Source organism: Neovison vison, chromosome 3, assembly GCF_020171115.1.
Source record: "Neovison vison isolate M4711 chromosome 3, ASM_NN_V1, whole genome shotgun sequence".
Taxonomy (NCBI): Eukaryota; Metazoa; Chordata; class Mammalia; order Carnivora; family Mustelidae; genus Neogale; species Neogale vison.
The window spans coordinates 212571393-212591095 of NC_058093.1; the positions used below are offsets into that span (position 1 = coordinate 212571393).

Here is a 19703-nt window from a genome sequence, read left to right on the forward strand (position 1 = left end):
TTGATTTTAAGCTAAAGACTTCAGTAAGAGATACAGCAGGACACTTAATCATTCTTAAAGGTCTATCCAACAAGAAGATCTAACAGTTGTAACTTTCTGTGCCCCCAGCATGGGAGCAGTCAACTGCATAAGCCAATTATTAACCAAAATAAAAAAACCATATGGATAATAATACTTAATAGTAGGACACCTCAACGCTCCAGTCTCAGCAACAAACATCATCTAAACAGAAGATCAACAAAGAAACAAGAGTGTTGAATGACACAGTGGACCAGATAGACTTCATACATTCTGTTATATTCTAAATACATGTGGAACATTCCACCCTAAAACAACAGAATACTCACTCGTCTTGAATGCACATGGAACTTTCTCCAGAATAGATTACATACTGTGTCACAAATCAGGTCTCAACTGATACCAAAAGATTGCGATTATCCTCAGCTATTGCTTTTAATTGCTGCATTTAGTCTGGAGTTTATTTTTCTCCACTAACAAGGCAGGACTCTTGTGCATACTTAACTTGTGCCCCACAAGTAATGAGTTTTTCCACACTGGCTCCTGAAAACAGGCATTGTTTGTGGTCCTGCTCAATTTCAGTTACTGTTTTCCTGTTACCCTTTAGGATGGCCTGGGATAGTTTCCTCACACCACTGATCAGTACTCTGCTTCATTCCCTGAGGGCTTCCTCCCTAGATCTCTGGAGTCTGTCTTTTGTGCCACTCTCTCTTTTCCAGGACTCTTTGGAGCCGCCCTGTGAGTGCTCTTTGCCTTGGTTTCCCCCAATTTTTAGTTGCATCCACTTACCTCCAAGAGTCTTCTCCCCTTGGAGTCCCTCTCCCTGCTTTGTAGCCTGGAAATGTGCTTGAGGTAGTAAGGCTTACCTCACATGTTCCGTGACTCAGGGATCACTGTTGTTCGTTGCTTGATGTCAGTGTCTGGAGAACTGGTGTTTTCTAATATTTTGCCCCCCTCCTTTTTTTCTCCCATTGTTTCAGGTCAGCAGTTAAATCTATCCCTCTAACTCCATCTTGACTGGAAGACTTTATAAATTATGGAGCATTGTGACTCTTTTGTCCATGCCATATATGTAACGGAAGCTTTCCTTATGATTAGATTGATTGATTTACTGCAGTGCGTAGTGGCAGGTGGAGAAGAGTGAATACTGGATTCTGGGTTCCTTTCCCTGGCCCTTCTCTTCCCTGCTTCAGAGTGGAAGGCTCTCAGACATATAACCCTGGCGGGGGATGAGGATTGTCTCCTTGCAGAGCGCTCTGAAGAGGCTCTCTTGTAAAGGTACCAAAGCTATGGTACACGATGCCATGCGTGGCCGTCCCAGGTGGGTGGGGAGGGAAGGGTTCAGGCCTTACATCTGTGTCCTACCTGATTTGGTGGGTTCATCTACCTTGGTTAATTAGAGTGATGATTCGCTCTGGTTACTTAGGCCAGTGATAGGACAGGACTCAGGGGTGGGAAGAGTTCCTGTTTCTTCCTGGATTTCAGTGGAACGATTCCAGGACAGGGAAGACCACCGAGGGAGCAGGACCATAGTAAGAGAGCTCTGTTTGTTTCTTCTTCCTGTGTTACCACATTAGCATGTAGAACTTTATCCTTCACACCTCAGTGTTTTTCCTTGGTTCCACGTATGCCCGTGTAGCAGCCGTCGCCTCACTTCACAAGTCTGGTGGGAAGGACCAGAGGAAATACTGTGGCCTTTTCAGGTCATTTAATCTCTCTTAGTCATTAGTCTTCACTCTGCTGTTGTATCTCAAAAGCAGCCACACACGAATACATATTTGTGGCCGTGTTCTAATAAAACTTTACTTAAAAACCAAGTGGGAGGGGCAGGAGTTGACCCGAGGGCTGTAATTTGCCAACCCCTGCCTCAATTCAAGTCCTCACTTTACTGGGTTATTTGATACTTTGTGTGGTTCCCCTGTTATGATTGCTTCCAGAAACCATCGCCAGTTCTACCTGTCTTAAAACACAGATCTCATCATGTTACTGACTGACTGACTAATTTCTGGCTTCCTTTAACATTCCCAGGAAAGGTCAGAATTATCTTACCCTCAAAGCCTCCATAGTCTGACCCTTTTTATATTTCTCGTCTTACCTCTAGTGATTCCCATCTGTTGCATACTGTCTTCTCGGCATGTTTTCCTGCCCTGTGATAATCCATGAGCTTTACTTTTTCTGGTATGTTTTCTCCCTTCCTATTACATTATATGTGTTTATTGAAACCACCATCCTGCCTTGGGAACCCTGTTTATATCCCATCTTCTTTCAGAAGGATTCCAGAGCCCCTCAGGTACAGGCCGTTTCTCCTTCTTCACGCTGTGTGAGCACTCCTGTGGTGCGCTCTCCTGATTTGCTCTTCATCAGAAACGTGTGTGTGTGTATGTGTTTCTTGTTGACCCATAGCCCCTCCTGCGGTGAGAGATGTGCCCTCTTGTGACCTCTGTAGTCTAACGCCAAGTCGGACTCTGAGCAGAAATGTGTCAGGTGTGTGTTTGAGGTGGCACATAAAGACCCATGTCTTGGGTGGGGGGCCTTGCCCCTAACCCTAACCCTAACCCTGTCGGGGCACGCTCCTGGGCCCAGGCGGCGGCAGGCCTGGCTGTCCCATCTCCACTGCTGCCGCCGCTTCCTCAATGGCCTCTTGCCCTTTGGTTCCACAGAGCTGCGGTGCAACCCTGGGCAGTTTACCTGTCGCAGCGGCGCCATCCAGTGCATCCCCCTCCCCTGGCAGTGTGACGGCTGGGTGACTTGTGAGGATGAGAGCGACGAAGCCGACTGTCCAGGTGAGTGTGTAGGGCTGCCCTCGACCCCACCTCCATCACAGTTGTGTGACTGTGCTTCCGTCGGTGGGGGGACGGGGCGGGGTGTCCACTGCAGCCCAGGTGGTAGCCATTCACTGGAAGCTTACATTGAGCTGAAACCCTCCCCTCTCAGCCTTGTCTCTCTCTTTAAGAATAACTGCCCAACACAGGCACATCCCAGAATTTGCAAAGTTGCAGGGGCAGGGCTGGGATGAGGCAAGAGGGGTGCCCAGGATGCCAGGTTTCTGTTGGCACTGCCGGCCCCGAGAGCAGCACCCCTGAAATGTGGTACCCTCTCACCGCCTCCTCGCCTGCCTCAAGGTGGGTGCTCTTTGAGACTTGGCTAGAATCCTGATGAGGGTCATTAGACAGGCTTTGGCTCTGCCAACCCATCCTGCTCGCTCAGTCCCTAGTAAATTTCCACCTGGGGATTTTCTCCTGACAATGCATGGGCTCCTAAAGATATATGCAGATGCCACAGAAAGTTTAAACTGTTGGTTCTCCACTTGGTTTCTGCCCCAGCACCCTCAGGGAGTGTAACACGCCCCATGAGAAATGGTATTCACTGCATCCCTGGTTCTTTTGGGTTAGGATGGAAAATGTAGTGTCTTGGATTTGCCCATACATGTGTGTGTGACACACACACACACACACACACACATACTAATTTAAGACCCAGGTAGCACCAGTAAAGCCCCTAAGAAGAAGATGTGTTTATTCTACCTTGAGAACCTCAGACCAAATAACTCTTCAGCCTAGCATTTTAATTTCTTGATATTCTAGTTTGGCTTTGCTTTACCAACCTGATTTATTGCTGTTTTCCCTTGAATGGGTAAGCTGGACTGTTTCTTTTTTCTTTTTTTAAAAGATTTTATTTATTTATTTGACAGAGAGAGAGAGATCACAAGTAGGCAGAGAGGCAGGCAGAGAAAGAGGAGGAAGCAGGCTCCCCGCTGAGCAGAGAGCCCGACGTGGGGCTCGATCCCAGGACCCTAGGACCATGACCTGAGCCAAAGGCAGAGGCTTTAACCTACTGAGCCACCCAGACGCCCCAGCTGGACTGTTTCTTATGCCCACTCTGTGAAGAATTTTCTAGCCACATGCTTCATTCAGGCCTTTTTCTTTTCCTGGGATCCTCTTGTTCTGTTTTCATGTGGACGGATCTTGCCTGTCCTTCAAAACTTGTCTCAGATGATACCACAACAAGCAGGCATCTCTGGGCCCTCAGGGTGGAGGTTAGCTTCTGCCAGCACCTCTTCTCTCTCTCTGACAGCATCTAGAACCACCAGTAATTCTCACCATTACCTGTGCCCATGCTTGATCTCTCCTTCCAGACTGTGAGCTCCCCGAAAGCAGGAGACCTGTCCTCTTCCTAAGTGTGACCTGGCCTAGGACGGAAGTCCTTTTTAACATTTGGTAAATGGAAGGAGTGTTGTAATTCCTTTGGGTCAGGTACTGAGGAAAAACCAGTTACCTCCAACCGTGGGTATCAGGTAGGGTATCAAATACAAGGCAACATTTGAGCTTGGGACAGTACTTTGAAGGGGGTTCCAAGTAAGAAGTGGAGGTAGTCTGGTCAGACTGTTTGCCTGATAAGATGGCCTTTAGAAGGGATCCCAGTTACCCCTCAAGCCTGTTCATTGGATTATGCATGTCTCTAGTTGAGGTACTTGCCTTTCCAAATGAGTTTGAATGGTGGCCGCTGGGGCAGAAGCTTCTGGGACAGCCCTGTGTATGGGAGCCCACCTGCTCCTTCCTTAGGTCACAGCCTGGACAGTACGAGCTACCCTGTGCTTGGGCTGCTGGTGCTCCGTGTTGTGTCAGCTGTTGAGGACCGGCGGTTGTGATTGGAATCTTCCCTGGGTCTGCCTTATGGGATGAAACTTCATATCCAGCCTCCTAGAGAATATTCTGAACAAAGAACCAAATGATTCTTGACTGGCTTTCGAGTGGGAGGACGACTTATTGCTGATCTCAAAGCGCTTTTTAGCTTAGCTTTTAGGGTTGTATGTAATAACTGTTCTGTTGTGTTGGTACGGAAAACAGTGGTTGGCATTCTAGTTCATCTTGTTCATTTCTCCATCCACTGTGGACTTGATAAAGGCAGGGACTAGATTTTATTTCTCTTCTGTCCCACAAGGTCTGGCACAGGAGGTCACAAGTCACTTAGCACAAGTGTTGATGTGAGGTTACAGAGGTTGCCATATTTTCTCCCCAGACAGAAATAAAGTCTGTCTAACAGGAGTCTGGAGTTCAGCTTAGATAGTTTGCTCCAGGCCCTAGCCACTGAGGGCACAATGATCATGGCAGTGTGTGGAAACTCATGGAGCCCTGATAGGGCCAAGGAGTGTTTGAGAAAGGGTGGGAGGGCTGAGGTGCTGTTGGACCTCCTGGCTCACTCCTGGCCTCCTCTTGCGTCTGGTACCCTGTCTGTCCTGTGATGTAGTGCCACGCCATGATCCAGGTGGGCAATAAGCTTTGATTTCTAATTAGTCTTAAAGCTGGGATTGTGAGAAATGTAAGTTATGAAAATGAATGAATAACAAATATAGTACTTGTTTCTCACATCTCTGAATCAAAAATTGCTGAAATTTTGTCATATTTTCTGTTTTGTTGTTTTTTCTCTTTTTTTAGATTTATTTATTTATTTGACACACACACAGAGAGAGAGAGAGAGATCAGAACTAGATAGGCAAGCAGAGAGAGGGAGACGCAAGCTCCCCGCCAAGCAGAGGGCCCTGTGTGGGGCTTGATCCCAGGACCCTGAGATCACCACCTGAGCTGAAGGCAGAGGCTTAACCCACCGAGCCACTCGGGAGCCCCTAAATAAATTTTTTTGAACATCATGAATATGTTAAATTCTTATTAACATTCCTACCAACTCCCCTACCTCCCCCCACACACTCACACACAAAAAGAAGAAAGAAGAAAAATCTTTGTGTATGGGGAGAGGAGTGTGGACAGGGAGTTAGCTGATAACTACCTTTGCTGTGGCCTTCCCGTCTATGGGGAGAGTTTAAATAAACCTGTGAGAAGCCCTGGCCATGCTTGGTTAGGCTTTTGAACATGGGCTTCAGGACTTCTGGAGGGACTGTAAGAGATTACGTTATTGTCCTTCTGAAAGCCTGTTAAATTATAGTTAAAGAGTATAGAAGATATGAAAGATGTAAAATGGGAAAAGATGGAACAGCAGGCCAGTAATTTCAGCATGTTTTTGGAAGATAGGAAATGGATGGTGCTAGATACAGTCTGGACATTCAGTACATTGCCTGCATTTTCAGGGCTGGAAGGCTGGAGCTCTCTTATTCAGACCCCACTGCCAGTGGGCTTTGGCTCTTACTTAGCTCAGGAGATACTTCCCATGAAGTCTGGAAGGTAGAGGGAGGTGGACTCTATTCCTCTGGCAGTGGTGTGGGGGTGCACGGGTGAGGGAGCACATTGGCCTCCATAGCGGCCTCCTGTCCACTGTCACAGGACTGTAGAGCAGCTGTGATGGGCGGAGGTTTCCTGCGGGTTCCTGTCCTGTGGATGGTGTCCCAAGTTGGGACTAAAGCCGCAGAGGCAGAGTGGAAGGCTAGAGGTGGCTCACTTTTGTGCACACTCCAGCCTCTGCAGTTGCTCTGAAAGTACCTGATACCCCGTATTAAACTCCTTGCTTTTGAAATACCTAGCATGGCTTCTGTTCTTCTGACTGAACCATCTTTGATGTAAATGGAAACTAACATAATATGCATAAAGTTCCTTAATGGAGAAAAATGTACAACTTTATTAAGAGACATTAAAGATTTGAATAAATAGAGACAGGATATTCTTGGCTAGGAAGACTCAGTGTGGCCTGTTCTTAGATTGATCTGTGGAGTCAGTGCATCTCCAAAGGGGTTTTGGGAAGTGTGACAAGTCAGTTTTAAAATGTGCAGAAGATAAAGTCCTAATATTGTAGGACACTCTGAAGAAGAGTAAGGTGTGAGCAGTTGCCTTACCCATGCCAAGGCTTACGTTATCGTTGGCTCAGGGAAGCACAGATTGGCCCATGGAACAGAAGAGCTGCCAGAAACAGACCTGAGAAATGATATATGGCACAGGTGAAATTACATATCACTGGGTAGAGGCTAGGTTCCCCAATCGTAGCACTGTGACAGTTGGGAGAGCATGTATATAAAATGTACAGAAAAATTAGTTCCAGGTTAATTGAAGAAAACCTTCTAGAACACACACAATCTAAAACACAATCTAGAAGTATATCTTTATGACCTTGGTAGGAAAGTTTGTTGTTGCTTTTTGTTCTTTTTTAAGTCACAAGGGCAATCAATTCTAAAATAAAAATGACCAGTTTTACTAGATTAAAATTAAGATCTTCCCTTTTCCAAAAGGTACCTGTAAAGAATGTGAACAGACAAGCCACAGAGTGGGAATAAATTTGCAATATGTATAGCACATAAAGGATTATAGTCCAGCACACATAAAGAACTCCTACATGTGGACAAAAGACACATGGGCATGTTACAGAAAAATTAACAAGAACAGTGGTTAAACAGATAGAAAGATATTCAGCCTCATTAGAATTCCAAGGCCACAGTGAGATTCCACTTTACAGTTACTTAAATGGCAGAAATTAAGATGTCTCTTGGCAAAAATTAAGGTATTGACAAAACCAAGTGTTGGAGAGGATGTGAGTGACTCAGAAATCTTACCTGCTGCTGGTGAGGGGGATAAACTGATGTACCTGCTTTGGAAAACTGGCATTAACTTACGAAGTTGAACATTCTCATATTCTGTGATCCAGGATTTTCATCTGGGGAGCTCTAGAGAGGTTCTTGCAGCACTCTTCATACTAATAAACATCTTGGAAACAGCCAAGATGTCTGTGTTCACATCATGGCGATTATGGACCAAACAACAGTGAGTGAATAGTAGGTCCTTGTGACAGCATCACTGGATCTTAAGAGCAGCATGTAGGTGACAAAGGCAACTTGCCAAAAAACACAACACCATAAAGACAAGCAAAAGTGACCATTGTCTTATGTACATACATACAGGTGTGATAACAAAAAAGGCAAAATGGTGAAACAAAGTATAGGCTCTTGGTTCCTCCCTGGTGGGGAGACAGAGGAATAAGAAACAACCCTACAGCTCAGGTCTGGATTCTGAAGTAAGGTGGGAGTAAGGGTGGAGGGATCACAGCTATATTTTATTATTAGGCTTTATTTCTTACATTTGTGTTACATATGTTCTTTGGAATATGCCAGATACTATGTAGGCTTTTTTTTTTTTTCCTTTAAGAAAAGCTAGTAGGAGGAGAGTGAACTTGGCACAGCAGAGAAACTGTAACTGTGAGCCTGGTTGAGGGAAAGATGATTAGGAAATGAACTGGTTTGACAGGCAGCACCACTGAAAGGCTTGGTGCTCTAAATAATGAGGCTGGTGGGCACCTGGCATGGGAATGGATCGGTTGGTGGGATTCTTTCACCATGGGTCTCCCTTCCTTGCTACGCAGAGCTAGATGACCCTCCCACCGGCAGCCAGGAACTTCATTTTGTAGACCAGCACTGCCCTGTATAGTAGCCCCGAGTCACGTGTGGCTATTGAGCACTTGAAATGTGGCCATTTCGAGCAAGGACGGACTACAAGTGTAAAGTACACGCCAAATATCAGACTTGGTACAACAAAAAAGTAAAACACCTCATTAATACTTTTTTACATTGGTTATGTGTTGAAATGATAGTATTTTTAATATATTGGGTTAAATTACATTATTAAAATTAATTTCATTTCTTATTGAAATGTGACTTGCATTTTATTTCTGTTGAATAGCACTTGTACTTAATTTTGGCAAAATAGGAGATACCAGGCCCTGCAGGCCAAGCAGAGGGGAACTGTGGAGCTTGAGAACAGAAGAATTTAGAGAAATTCTCTCTGGGGACAGGTGAGACCCTCAGCCATATCTTCAACCCAACTAAAAAGCTGACTCTCCCACTGTGCTCCCCTACCTTGAGGCTCATCTGAACCCCACTAGTGTTCACAGAGCCTCTGATAAGCTGAACCACTTTCCTCTTAAACCTGAAAGAGAGCTGGTGCTTTCTAGACTCTGGAAGAAAACATCTGGGTGCTTACTGGACTCTGAACAAAGCATCCTAGACCAGAAGAGTCCAAACAAAGTGACCTGAGGTGGCTAATTCTGCTCTATGTAAAATGATGGTCGGATGTGGAGGTTCAGAACCAAGCTGCTGGGGCTGGAACCTTGTCTCCACCACTTACTGGCTGTGGTCCTCTGAACAGGCCGGTTTTGAACTTCATTGTCTTCATCTGTAAGATGGCCAAAGCAATAGTACCTGCCTCTTAGGGTTCTTTTGAGGCTTTTAAATAACTTGATAACTATAAAGTGTTTAGACCAGAACATGGCATATAATAACCTCTCAATATATATTAGAAGTGACTTATTTTATTAATTCAGGGAGGAATAAGCAAACTTTGAAAGTATATTCTGACATCTTTTGAACTGGCAGTCTAAGAAACTCCAACCCCTCATCCTCACACTACCACCGCCACCCCCTACATACACATGAAAAAATAAAAATAAAAAAACAGAGAGTAGCTGGTTCTATAACTTTATAGAAGCTCCAAAAACAGTCACAGGTCTAAGGAACACCCAGTCAAAAAAAGCCTCGCTGAAATGGTAGGAGATTTTGTGGCATGTTTACTCCTCTCTGCCCCACCCACTTTCCACCTGGCACAGGAGGTCTGAAGAAAGCAACAGCCCAGCTTGAAAATCTCTGTTTCTAACAGAATGGAGCAGGGCAGTCCTTAACTTGAAACACTCTAGCTTGTCTGGGGACTGTCTGAGGGACTGATCTCTTTTCTCTGACTGGAAGCTCAAATCTCAGGCTATGAAAAGCTGTGGACAGTGGAAAAAAGTGCTCCTGAAAGCTGCAGGGGGACTGCAGAGCTGCACTCCTGGGGCAAGGGAATAGGGGTGGAGGGATGCAATAGAATACTTAAGAATATTGAGAAGCTGGGTGACAACAGAAGGAAGAAAATAAAGATTAGAACAGAGGTAAATAGGAAGTAGAAAATCTAGAAAAAATCAGCAAAACCAAAGATCAAAAAAATTGACAAACCTTTAGCTAGAAGGACTAAAGAGAGGACACCCAAATAACTAAAGAGACGGAATTGACATTATTACCAATTTTACAGAAATAAAAAGGTTATGAGAGAGTACCTGAAGAATTGTGTGCCAACAAATTGGGTGACCTAGAGGAAATGGAGAATTCCCAGATACAAGCTTCCAGAAGCAAATTACAGACCAATATCCCATGAACACTGATGTAAAAATTCTGAGCAAAGTACTAGGAAACAAAATCTAACAACACATTAAGAGGATTATATGCTGTAACCAAATGGATTTATTCTTGGAATGCAAGGATGGTTCAACAAACTAAATTCAATCAATGTAATACACCACACTAACAAAATGTAGGGGAGGAAATCACAGCATGTTGTAAAATTAACCATTCTTTATGATACAAACACTCAACAAGCTAGGAATAGAAGAAAACTACTTAGAAATAATAAAGGCCTGTAGCTGTGGGCACACCCACAGTTGATACCTACTCAGTAGTAAGGACTGAAAGCTTTTCCTCTAAGATCAGAAACAGGAAAAGGATTTTACCGTTTCTGTTCAACATGGGTTTGGAAATTAATTCTAGCGAGAGCAATTAGATAAGAAAATAAAGGCAACAGAATTGGGAAGGAAGAAGAAAAATTATCCCTGTTCACAGGTGGCATAACTTTATATGTAGAAAATCCTAAAGATTACACACTAATAAAAGAATTCTGCAAAGTTTAAGGACATAAAATCACAAAAATTCAGTTATGTTTTTATACACTTAACAATGAACAAACAGAAGAAAATGAAGGAGACTGGCCCATTTTCAATAGCATCAAAAAGAATAAAACACTTAGGAATAAATTTAACCAAAAAGATGAAAAACCTAGTACACTGAAAACTATGAAACATTGCTGAAAGAAATTAAAGAAGATATACATGAAAGACATCCCATGTTCGCAGACTGGAAGAGTTAGGAAGCTGTCGGTACTACCCAAGCAATGCACAGGTTTAGTACAATCTCTATCAAAATGCCAAAAACCGTACTTGCCAAAATAGGAAACTACATCCTAAAATTCGTATAGCCAAATCATTCTTGGAAAAGAATAATCTCACACTTGTGATATTAAAACTTGCTACAAAGCTGCAGTAATCGCGACAGTGTGATTCTGGTATATAGGCCAATGGAATAGAATAGAGAACTCAGAAATAAACCATATATATGATAAAATTATTTTCCACAAGGGTATGGTTTATGGGTGGGGAGAATAGTATTTTCAGTAAATGGTGCTGGGAAAACTGGACAGCCACAAACATGCTAGAGAACCTTCACTTAAACTGTGTACAAAAATCCAACATGGGTCAAAAACCCAAGCATAAGAGCTAAAACTATAAAACTTATAGAAGAAAACATAAGAAAAAAGCTTCATGACATTGGGCTTGGCAATGATTTCTTACAGGTGGCACCCATAACATAGCAAAGGAAAAATAGAGGTAAATTGAGCTGCATCAAAATTTAAAACTGCCTTAAAACATCCAACAGAGTGGATATCCATAGGCAGCCTATGGATTGGGAGAAAATACTTGCAAATCATATCTGATGAAGGGCTAATACTGAAAATATATATTTTAAAAACCTAGAACTCAACAACAGCAAAAAAATCTGATTTTAAAAAATGAGCAAAGGAGGGACACCAGGGTGCCTCAGTAGGTTAGTGTCTACCTTCCGCTCAGGTCATAATCCCAGGGTCCTGGGACCAAGCCCCGCTCAGGCTCCCTGCTTGGCGGGGGCCTGCTTCTCCCTCTGCCTGCTGCTCTCCCTGCTTGTGCTCATGTGCATGTGCACTCTTTCTCTCTGACAAATAATTAAAAATCTTTTTAAAAAATTTTTAAAATGGGCAGAAGACTGTCTCCATAGAAGATATGCAGATGGCCAACAAGCACATGAAAATGCACTCAACATCACTAATCATTAGGAAAGCGCAAATCAAAACCACCATGAGACACCACTCACACCCATAAGGATGGCTGCTATCAAAACAAGTCCTAGTGGGAATGTGGAGATGATGGTGGGTTGTGGAGAAGTTGGAAAGCTTTTGCACAATTGGTGGGAAAGTGAAATGGTATGTCACTGTGGAAAACAGATTGTGGTTCCTCAGAAAATTAAAAATAGAACTACCATTAGATCCAGTAATTCCATTTTGAAAGAAAGGTATATGACCCATGTCCTTAAAAATGGTTAAATTTTTAAAATTTAGTATTTGACAGAGAGAAAGCACAAGCAGGGGGAGCAGCAAAAGGAGAGGGAAAGGCAGACTCCCCACTGAGCAGGGAGCCCAGTGTGGGACTTGATCAAAGGACCCTGGGATCATGACCGGACCTGATGGCTCAACCGACTGAGCCATCCAGGTGCCCCAGAAATGGCTAAAATTTTATATGTGTTTTGCCACAATGAAAGTATGTACATATAAATACATACACAGTCTATTTTCTGAACACAAACAGAATGCTGTGAAAAGGCAAATTAAGAAAGAGCTCTTACCCGTTGAAAAATTAGTCTGGAAAATCCAGTATCTGATTAGTATATGTTCCTTTCTTTTTTTAAGATTTATTAATTTTTTTGAGAGCGGAGGAGAGCAGGAAGAGGGACAGGGGAGAGGCAAAATCCCAAGGGGAGAGAGAATCCTAAGCAGGCTCGTGCAGAGTGCAGAGCTTGAGGTGGGGCTCATGACCCTGAAATCACCACCCCAGCAGAAAGCAAGATTCTGATGCCCAACCGACTGAGCCACCCAGGTGCCCCCTTCTTTTAAAAGACTTTGTTTGAGAAAGCATGAGAGTGTGCATGAGTGGGGGTGGGAGAGGGAGAAGCAGACTCACTGCTGAGCAGGGAACTTAATTTGGGGCTCAGTCCCAGGACCCTGGGATCATGACCTGAGCAGAAGGCAGACACTTAACCAACTGAGCCACCCGGGCGCCCCATGGTTTTATTTTTAAGTAATCTCTACACCCAGTGTGGGGCTCAAATTCACAACAATGGAGACTAAGAGCCGCATGCTCAGGGCACCTGGGTGGTACAGTTTGCTAATAAGTTTATGACTCATGATTCTGGCTCAGGTTGTGATCTCTGGGAGTCGTGAAATCAATCCCCATGTTGGGCTCCATGCTGGGTGTGGAGCCTACTTAAAATTCTCCTCCCTCTCCACATGCTTGCTTGGGTACATGTGTTCTCCCACTAAAGAAATTTTTAAAAGGAGCTGCATGCCAACTGAGCCAGCCAGTTGGCCCAATAATAGTTTTGGGTTTTTTTTTTTACTGTATTGTTCTTTTTAAGATTTTATTTATTTATGGGGCGCCTGGGTAGCTCAGTGAGTTAAGCCTTTGCCTTTGGCTCAGATCATGACCGAGCCCCACATCAGGCTCTGTGCTTAGCAGAGAGCCTGCTTCTCCCTCTCTGCCTGCCTCTCTGCCTACTTCTGCCTACTTGTGATCTGTCAAATTAAAAAAAAAAAAAAAAAAAAACTTTTTAAAAAAATTATTTATTTATTTATTTATTTGAGAGTGAGAGAGCCTGCACAAGCAGGGTGTAGGACAGAAGGAGAGGGACAAGCAGACTCTATGCTGAGCACAGAGCCCAATGTGGGGCTTGAACTCACAACCCTGAGATCATTAGCTGAGTTGAACTCGAGTTGGACGCTCAATCAGCTGAGCCACCCAGCCACCCATCCCCCATAAGAATTCTTTTATTTTTTTTTAAAGATTTTATTTATTAGGGAGTGAGAGCGAGCACAAGCAGGGGAAGTGGCATGGAGAAGGAGAAGCAGGCTCTCTGACAAGCAGGGAGCCTGACGTGGGCCACCAAAGGCAGACACTTAACCAACTGAGCCACTCAGGTACCCCTATTTTTAATTTTTAAAAAAATATTTTTTGGTTTATTTGTCCTAGAAAGAGAGCACAAGCAGAGGAGCAGCAGGCAGAACAGTAGAGGGAGAAGCAGGCTCCCTGCTGGGCAAGGAGCCTCATGGGGGGACTCGATCCCAGGATCCTGGGATCATGATGTGAGCAGGAAGGCAGTTGCTTAGCCAACTGAGCCACCCAGGCATCCCAAGTTCTTTTTTAAAAATATAGGAGCAGGGGTCTTTTAGTCATATAGCTTTGGAGTTAAGAGGGCATAATAATTTTTAGAAGACTTAGACAAGATACCTTGTATAATTGCAGTATGTCAGAAATACAGTGAACACCACACGTCCAAAGAGGGAGAGCACAGGTCCTGGTGAAAAGAGCAGGAATCAGAATCGCATGAGATGTTCAGCAGCGGCACCAGCGTGGGAAAACAATGGGGCAAGGCCATCTGGATCTGAAGAGGAGCTGATTTTAATTGTCTAAATCAGAATTTTAGTTGGAGTTGTATTTGGGTTATTTGTATACACGATCTGAATATTCAGATAGTTTTATAAGCCTTTTTATTTTAGAACTTAACCCTGATGTCCCCTGCCCCATTTCCCACTTCTCAGAAGCAAATACTTGAGATTACTTTAACTATTGATTTCACTTAGCATTTATCTGTGGGTCTCTAAATGCCATGGTTTGGGGCATTTTCTGTTGATTTTTCCTGAACAAGGTGGCTGACACTTTCCCCTTTGTCTTCTCACTCCCAGAGTTCTTGCTCCGTCCTTGCTGCTCTTGGCAGGGCATGGAGGGGGATTTCATTTCCTTTTTGCTGGACATTTTGTCTTAAGCCAGAATTGAACATTGTCATCATCATCTTTTTGTTTTGATAACTTTATTGAGGTATGATTCACATACTGTAGAATTTGCTTGGTAAATACAGTTTTTGGTGGTTTTTAGAACATTTTCAGAATCATCACCCCAAGTGTAGAACTTTCTTGTCACCACAGAATAAAACCCTGTGTCCATCAGCAGGCACTCTCCCATTTTCTCTCAAGCCTTAGCCCCCTGGCAGCCACTCACTCACTTTCTGTTCCTGTGGATTTGACACTTCACATTTTATAGAAATGGAGTCATACAATATGCAGTATTTCGTGTCTAGTTTCTCTCAATTGGCATAATATTTTCAAGGTCCATCCATGTAGTTTTCTTTTTGTTTTACTTTTTAACAAAGCCTATATATGTACTTTAAAGAAAACGTTTTATGTGTCTTAAGTAAGACTTTCAGGTTTTTAACACCTTTATTAAGATGCAATTTTATGGGGGCGCCTGGGTGGCTTAGTGGGTTAAAGTCTCTGCCTTCGGCTCAGGTCATGATCCCAGGGTTCTGGGATCAAGTCCCACATCGGGCTCTCTGCTCAGCAGGGAGCCTGCTTCCTCCTCTCTCTCTGACTGGCTCTCTGTGATCTCTGTCAAATAAATAAATAAAATCTCAAAAAAAAAAAAAAAAAGATGTAGTTTTATGTACCATAAAATTTCTGACTTTTAAAAGCATACAAGTCTATGATTTTTGTGAAATTTAAAAAAGAGTTCTGCAACTTTAGAGCATGTCTCTTGCCCCCCAAAGATCCTGTGTCCATTTGTAGTCATTCCTTGTTCCCTCCGCCAGTCCCAGGCAACCACTAATCTATTTTCTTCATCTTACAGACTTGCAGACTTCTGGACATTTCCTATAAAGGGAATCATACCATATGCCTTCTTTTGTGTCTGGCTTCTTCCACGTGGCATCATGTCTTTGAGGCTCATCCATTTGCAGGCTCTGTCAGTGGTTTGTTCCTTTCCACAGCAGATTTTCCATTCCGTGGCTTATGCCACATTTTGTTTACTCTTTCACTTTGATGAGCATTTGAGTTGCTTCCACTTTTGTGAGTAAAGCTGCTATGAACTTTACGAGTTTTCAAGGGGACATAGGCTTTCATTTATCTTGGAAAGTACATGGGAGTGGGATTTCCAGGTCATATTGTAAATTTATGTTTTACTTTTTAAGAAATGGCCAAATGGTTTGTCAAAGTGGCTGTAGATTTACATTTAAAAAAAAAAAAAAAAGTCCTTAGGAGGATAGATCTCCTGATTTCCCCTCAGTTTTACATCTCCCATTTTATTCTGCTGGAGTGATTTTGCAGTCTCCTTCCCCAGAGCCACCTGACTTCACCTGTTGGCTTAGTGCTGACAGGGCCTGCTGCCCACCTTCCCTGGGTTTTCCCTTCACCATCAGCATGGGTGAATCAGCAGGTTTCTCCCTCATGTCTGTCCACACTTGTCTGCCTGTGTCTCTTTCTCTCTCTCTCTCTCTCTCTCATGTTAGATCCTTTGTTTTTCAGTTTCCTGTTTTGTTTTTTTCCCCTCATTTAAGTAATATACTGCTGTCTTTAATAACTTCTGCAGAAAAGGAACATGGAGATAAAAGTTTTTAGTTCCTTGCTTACATGTTTGAAAATTCCTTTATTTCACCCTCACACATGATACAGATTTAGCTGAATTTAGAATTACTAGCTAGAAATAACTTTCCCTTACAGTTTGGAAGATCTTTCTCCATTTTTATGAGCTTTCAACATTGCCGATGCTGTAATTCTGGTTCTTTGAATGAAACCTGTTTTTGTTCTGGAAATTTTGAGTATCTTTTGATATATTGTGCTAGCCGCTTAGCAGATCTTTTCATCTTAGGAACTCATGCCTCTTGGTTTAAGGAAAGAACACACTAGATTTTTTTTTTCTCTTCCATTTATCTTGTCTCTTTTTAGATGTGTTACTGGAAGTTGAAGCTCTTGGACTGATCTCCAGTTTTTTCAGTCTCTAGTTCTCCATCTCTTTGTCATTTTGTTTTACTTTAAGGAAGTTTCATTTCAGGACACCTGGGTGGCTCAGTGGGTTAAAGCCTCTGCCTTCGGCTCAGGTCATGATCTCAGGCTCCTGGGATCGATCCCTGCATCAGGTTCTCTGCTCAGCAGGGAGCCTGCTTTCCCCCCTCTCTCTGCCTGCCTCTGCCTACTTGTGATCTCTCTCTCTGTCAAATAAATAATTAAAATGTTTTTTAAAAAATAATATCTTACTTTAAGGAAGTTTCTACTTGTACCATATCTTTTAACAGATTTTCATTTTTGCCATCATGTTGCATTTCTTTTTTTTTTTAAGATTTTATTTATTTATTTGACAGAGCGAGATCACAAGCAGGCAGAGAGGCAGGCAGAGAGAGAGGAGGAAGCAGGCTCCCTGCTGAGCAGAGAGCCCGATGCGGGCCTCGATCCCAGGACCCTGAGATCATGACCTGAGCCGAAGGCAGTGGCTTAACCCACTGAGCCACCCAGGCGCCCTCAAGTTGCATTTCTAGTGGATATTTTTCTTTGGGTGGGAGGGGTTAATGGTGTCTGTTATTATGTTCCTTTTTAATAGCATCCCATTCTTGTTTTATGGATACAGTATTGTCTCTCACTTTGAGTATGTTAATGGCGTGTGTTTTTTTTTTTTTTTTAAGATTTTATTTATTTGACAGAGAGAGAGATCACAAGTAGGCAGAGAGGCAGGCAGAGAGAGAGGAGGAATCAAGCTCCCCACTGAGCAGAGAGCCCAATGCGGGCCTTGATTCCAGGACCCTGAGACTATGACCTGAGCTGAAGGCAGAGGCTTAACCCTCTGAGCCACCCAGGCTCCCATAATGGCATGTTTTTGTTAAGTGTCCTATAGGCATTCCTTCTGTATTGTTTCCTCTGTGGTGTGGTGTTTTTCATTTGCAGGCTCGGCAGAGGTTGGTGGGCCTTGCCTGTCTGCTGTGTGTAGCTGGAAGCTCTGTGCTTGTGGGCCTCCATGGACAGTGAACCAGCTGGATTGTTTCACTGGGGGTATCCTCCCCTTGGGGACCTTTTTCTTGGGCTGGCCAGATTTTTTTTTTTTTTTAAGATTTTATTCATTTGACAGAGATCACAATTAAGCAGAGAGGCAGACGTGGTGTGGGGGGAAGCAGGCTCCCTGCTGTGCAGAGAGCAGGATGCAGGGCTCGATCCCAGGACCCCGAGATCATGACCCGTGCTGAAGGCAGAGCTTCAACCCACTGAGCCACCCAGGCGCCCCGCGCTGGCCAGATTTTTCCATAGAGGAATGTTCCGGGCTTCTCGGAGGCTGGGGTTCTGGAAGGAGGGACTTGAGACTCTGCCTTCCCCAACTAAGTACAGAACCCTGACTTTCAGTTGAACTGGTGTCCCTCAACCAAGAGACACCTGTTTGACCCTGTCTTCAGTAAGTCACCCATCTTCTGCAGGGGTGAAGGAGAGACAGGGTTGCCTGAGCAAACCAAGTACAGAGGATGAGATCTGGGTTTGTCAGCTCCCTTCTACTCCTTACCTTCAATATGAGAAATTTCAAGTCTGTAGAAAAGGTACATGAGTGTTTATATTGCCTTTAGCTGCATTCACCTATCCATAGCAGTTTGCTACAGTTGCTTTCTTTATGTGTTTTTTCCTGAACCCTTGGAGAGTATATTAATGATACTATGACATTTTACCTCTAAATACTTCATCTATCTTTTTTTTTTTTAAGATCTTATTTATTTATTTGTTGGTGGGGGAGAGAGAGAGAATGCGCATAGGCAGCGGGGAGGAGGCAGAGAGAGGAAGAAGCAGGCTCCCTCCTGAGCAGGGAGCCCAATGTGGGACTCCATCCCAGGACCCAGAGATCATGACCTGACCCAAAGGCAGACACTTAACTGACTGAGCCACCCAGGCGCCCCGCTAAGCCCCTATTTATTCATACCTCCAATTCTAATCTATACTCAAGTTCTTCCTCTCTTACTCCCATCTCATATTTTTATCTTCTTTTTCCCATAGTAAGAACTGTGGTTCCCAACACCTTGTATATATGTGTCCATTTGGCCAGTCCTAAAATACTTGTAGTTTTGGAATTACTATTCCTGTACCACTACCAAGAACTCATCTACTAGGTAAATTCCAGGATGTTTTTGTACTTTGTTAAATGTTATTAGGCTGCTTCCCACTGATGGGGTGTGAGGTCAGTTCTCAAGTCAAAAGTCAACTAGCATTCATTCCTTGTTTTCTTTGGGGTGACTGTGTTAACATTTTATCCATTTTGTATTCAGTTTTAGGACTTTGCCTTCTCATCTTATTGATTTATTTTTAATGTTTTTGTATTGAGATATAATTCGTTTGCCATAAAATTCACCACTTTAAAATACACAATTTCACATTTTTAAGTATATTCACAAGGTTGTGTAACTGACTTACTTATTTTTAGGATATATAAAATGTAAGTAAGATTCAGAAGTTGTAACTGTATAAAAACATATATTTAAAAGTTAGCAGGGGCACTTGGCTTGCTCAGTTGGTAAACCTTGTGACTCTTGATGTTGGGGTCATGAGTTCAGGCCCCACATTGGGCATAGAGCCTACAAAAAAAAAGAAAATCTTGGGGCGCCTGGGTGGCTTAGTGGGGTTCTGCTTTCGGCTCGGGTCATGATCCCAGGGTCCTGAAACCGAGTCCCGCATCGGGCTCTCTGCTCAGTGGGGAGCCTGCTTCCTCCTCTTTCTCTTCCTGCCTCTGCCTACTTGTGGTTCCTGTCTGTCAAATAAATAAATAAAATCTTAAAAAAACAAAAAACAAAAAACTTCTCTTTCCTCTCCTTCTCCCTTTGCCCTGTTCCTACTCACATGCTATAGGTAAGTAATTTGATTGGCTTATCTTTCTTGAGTTCTTGTTTTGTTTTGTTTGTCAGAGAGAGGAGACAAGAAGAGGGGGAAGCAGGCTCCCCACTGAGTAAGGAGCCTATGCGGGACTTGATCCAAAATCAAGAGTCAGATGCTTAATTGACTAAGCTGCCAAGGCACCCATTT

The 19703-nt window shown here is 43.5% G+C and overlaps 1 protein-coding gene across 4 annotated transcripts in view; it reads left to right on the forward strand.

Annotated features, from left to right (window-relative positions):
• Positions 1–19703, forward strand: part of DGCR2 (DiGeorge syndrome critical region gene 2) — a 91634-nt gene that overhangs the window by 28289 nt on the left and 43642 nt on the right. For 2 of the 4 annotated variants that reach the window (XM_044243735.1, XM_044243736.1), the window contains exon 2: positions 2679–2801. The exons of the other annotated variants lie outside the window; for them this stretch is intronic. In XM_044243735.1, coding sequence (XP_044099670.1) covers positions 2679–2801 — 123 coding nt within the window. The remainder of the gene's footprint in view (positions 1–2678; positions 2802–19703) is intronic. 4 annotated transcript variants of the gene reach the window in all.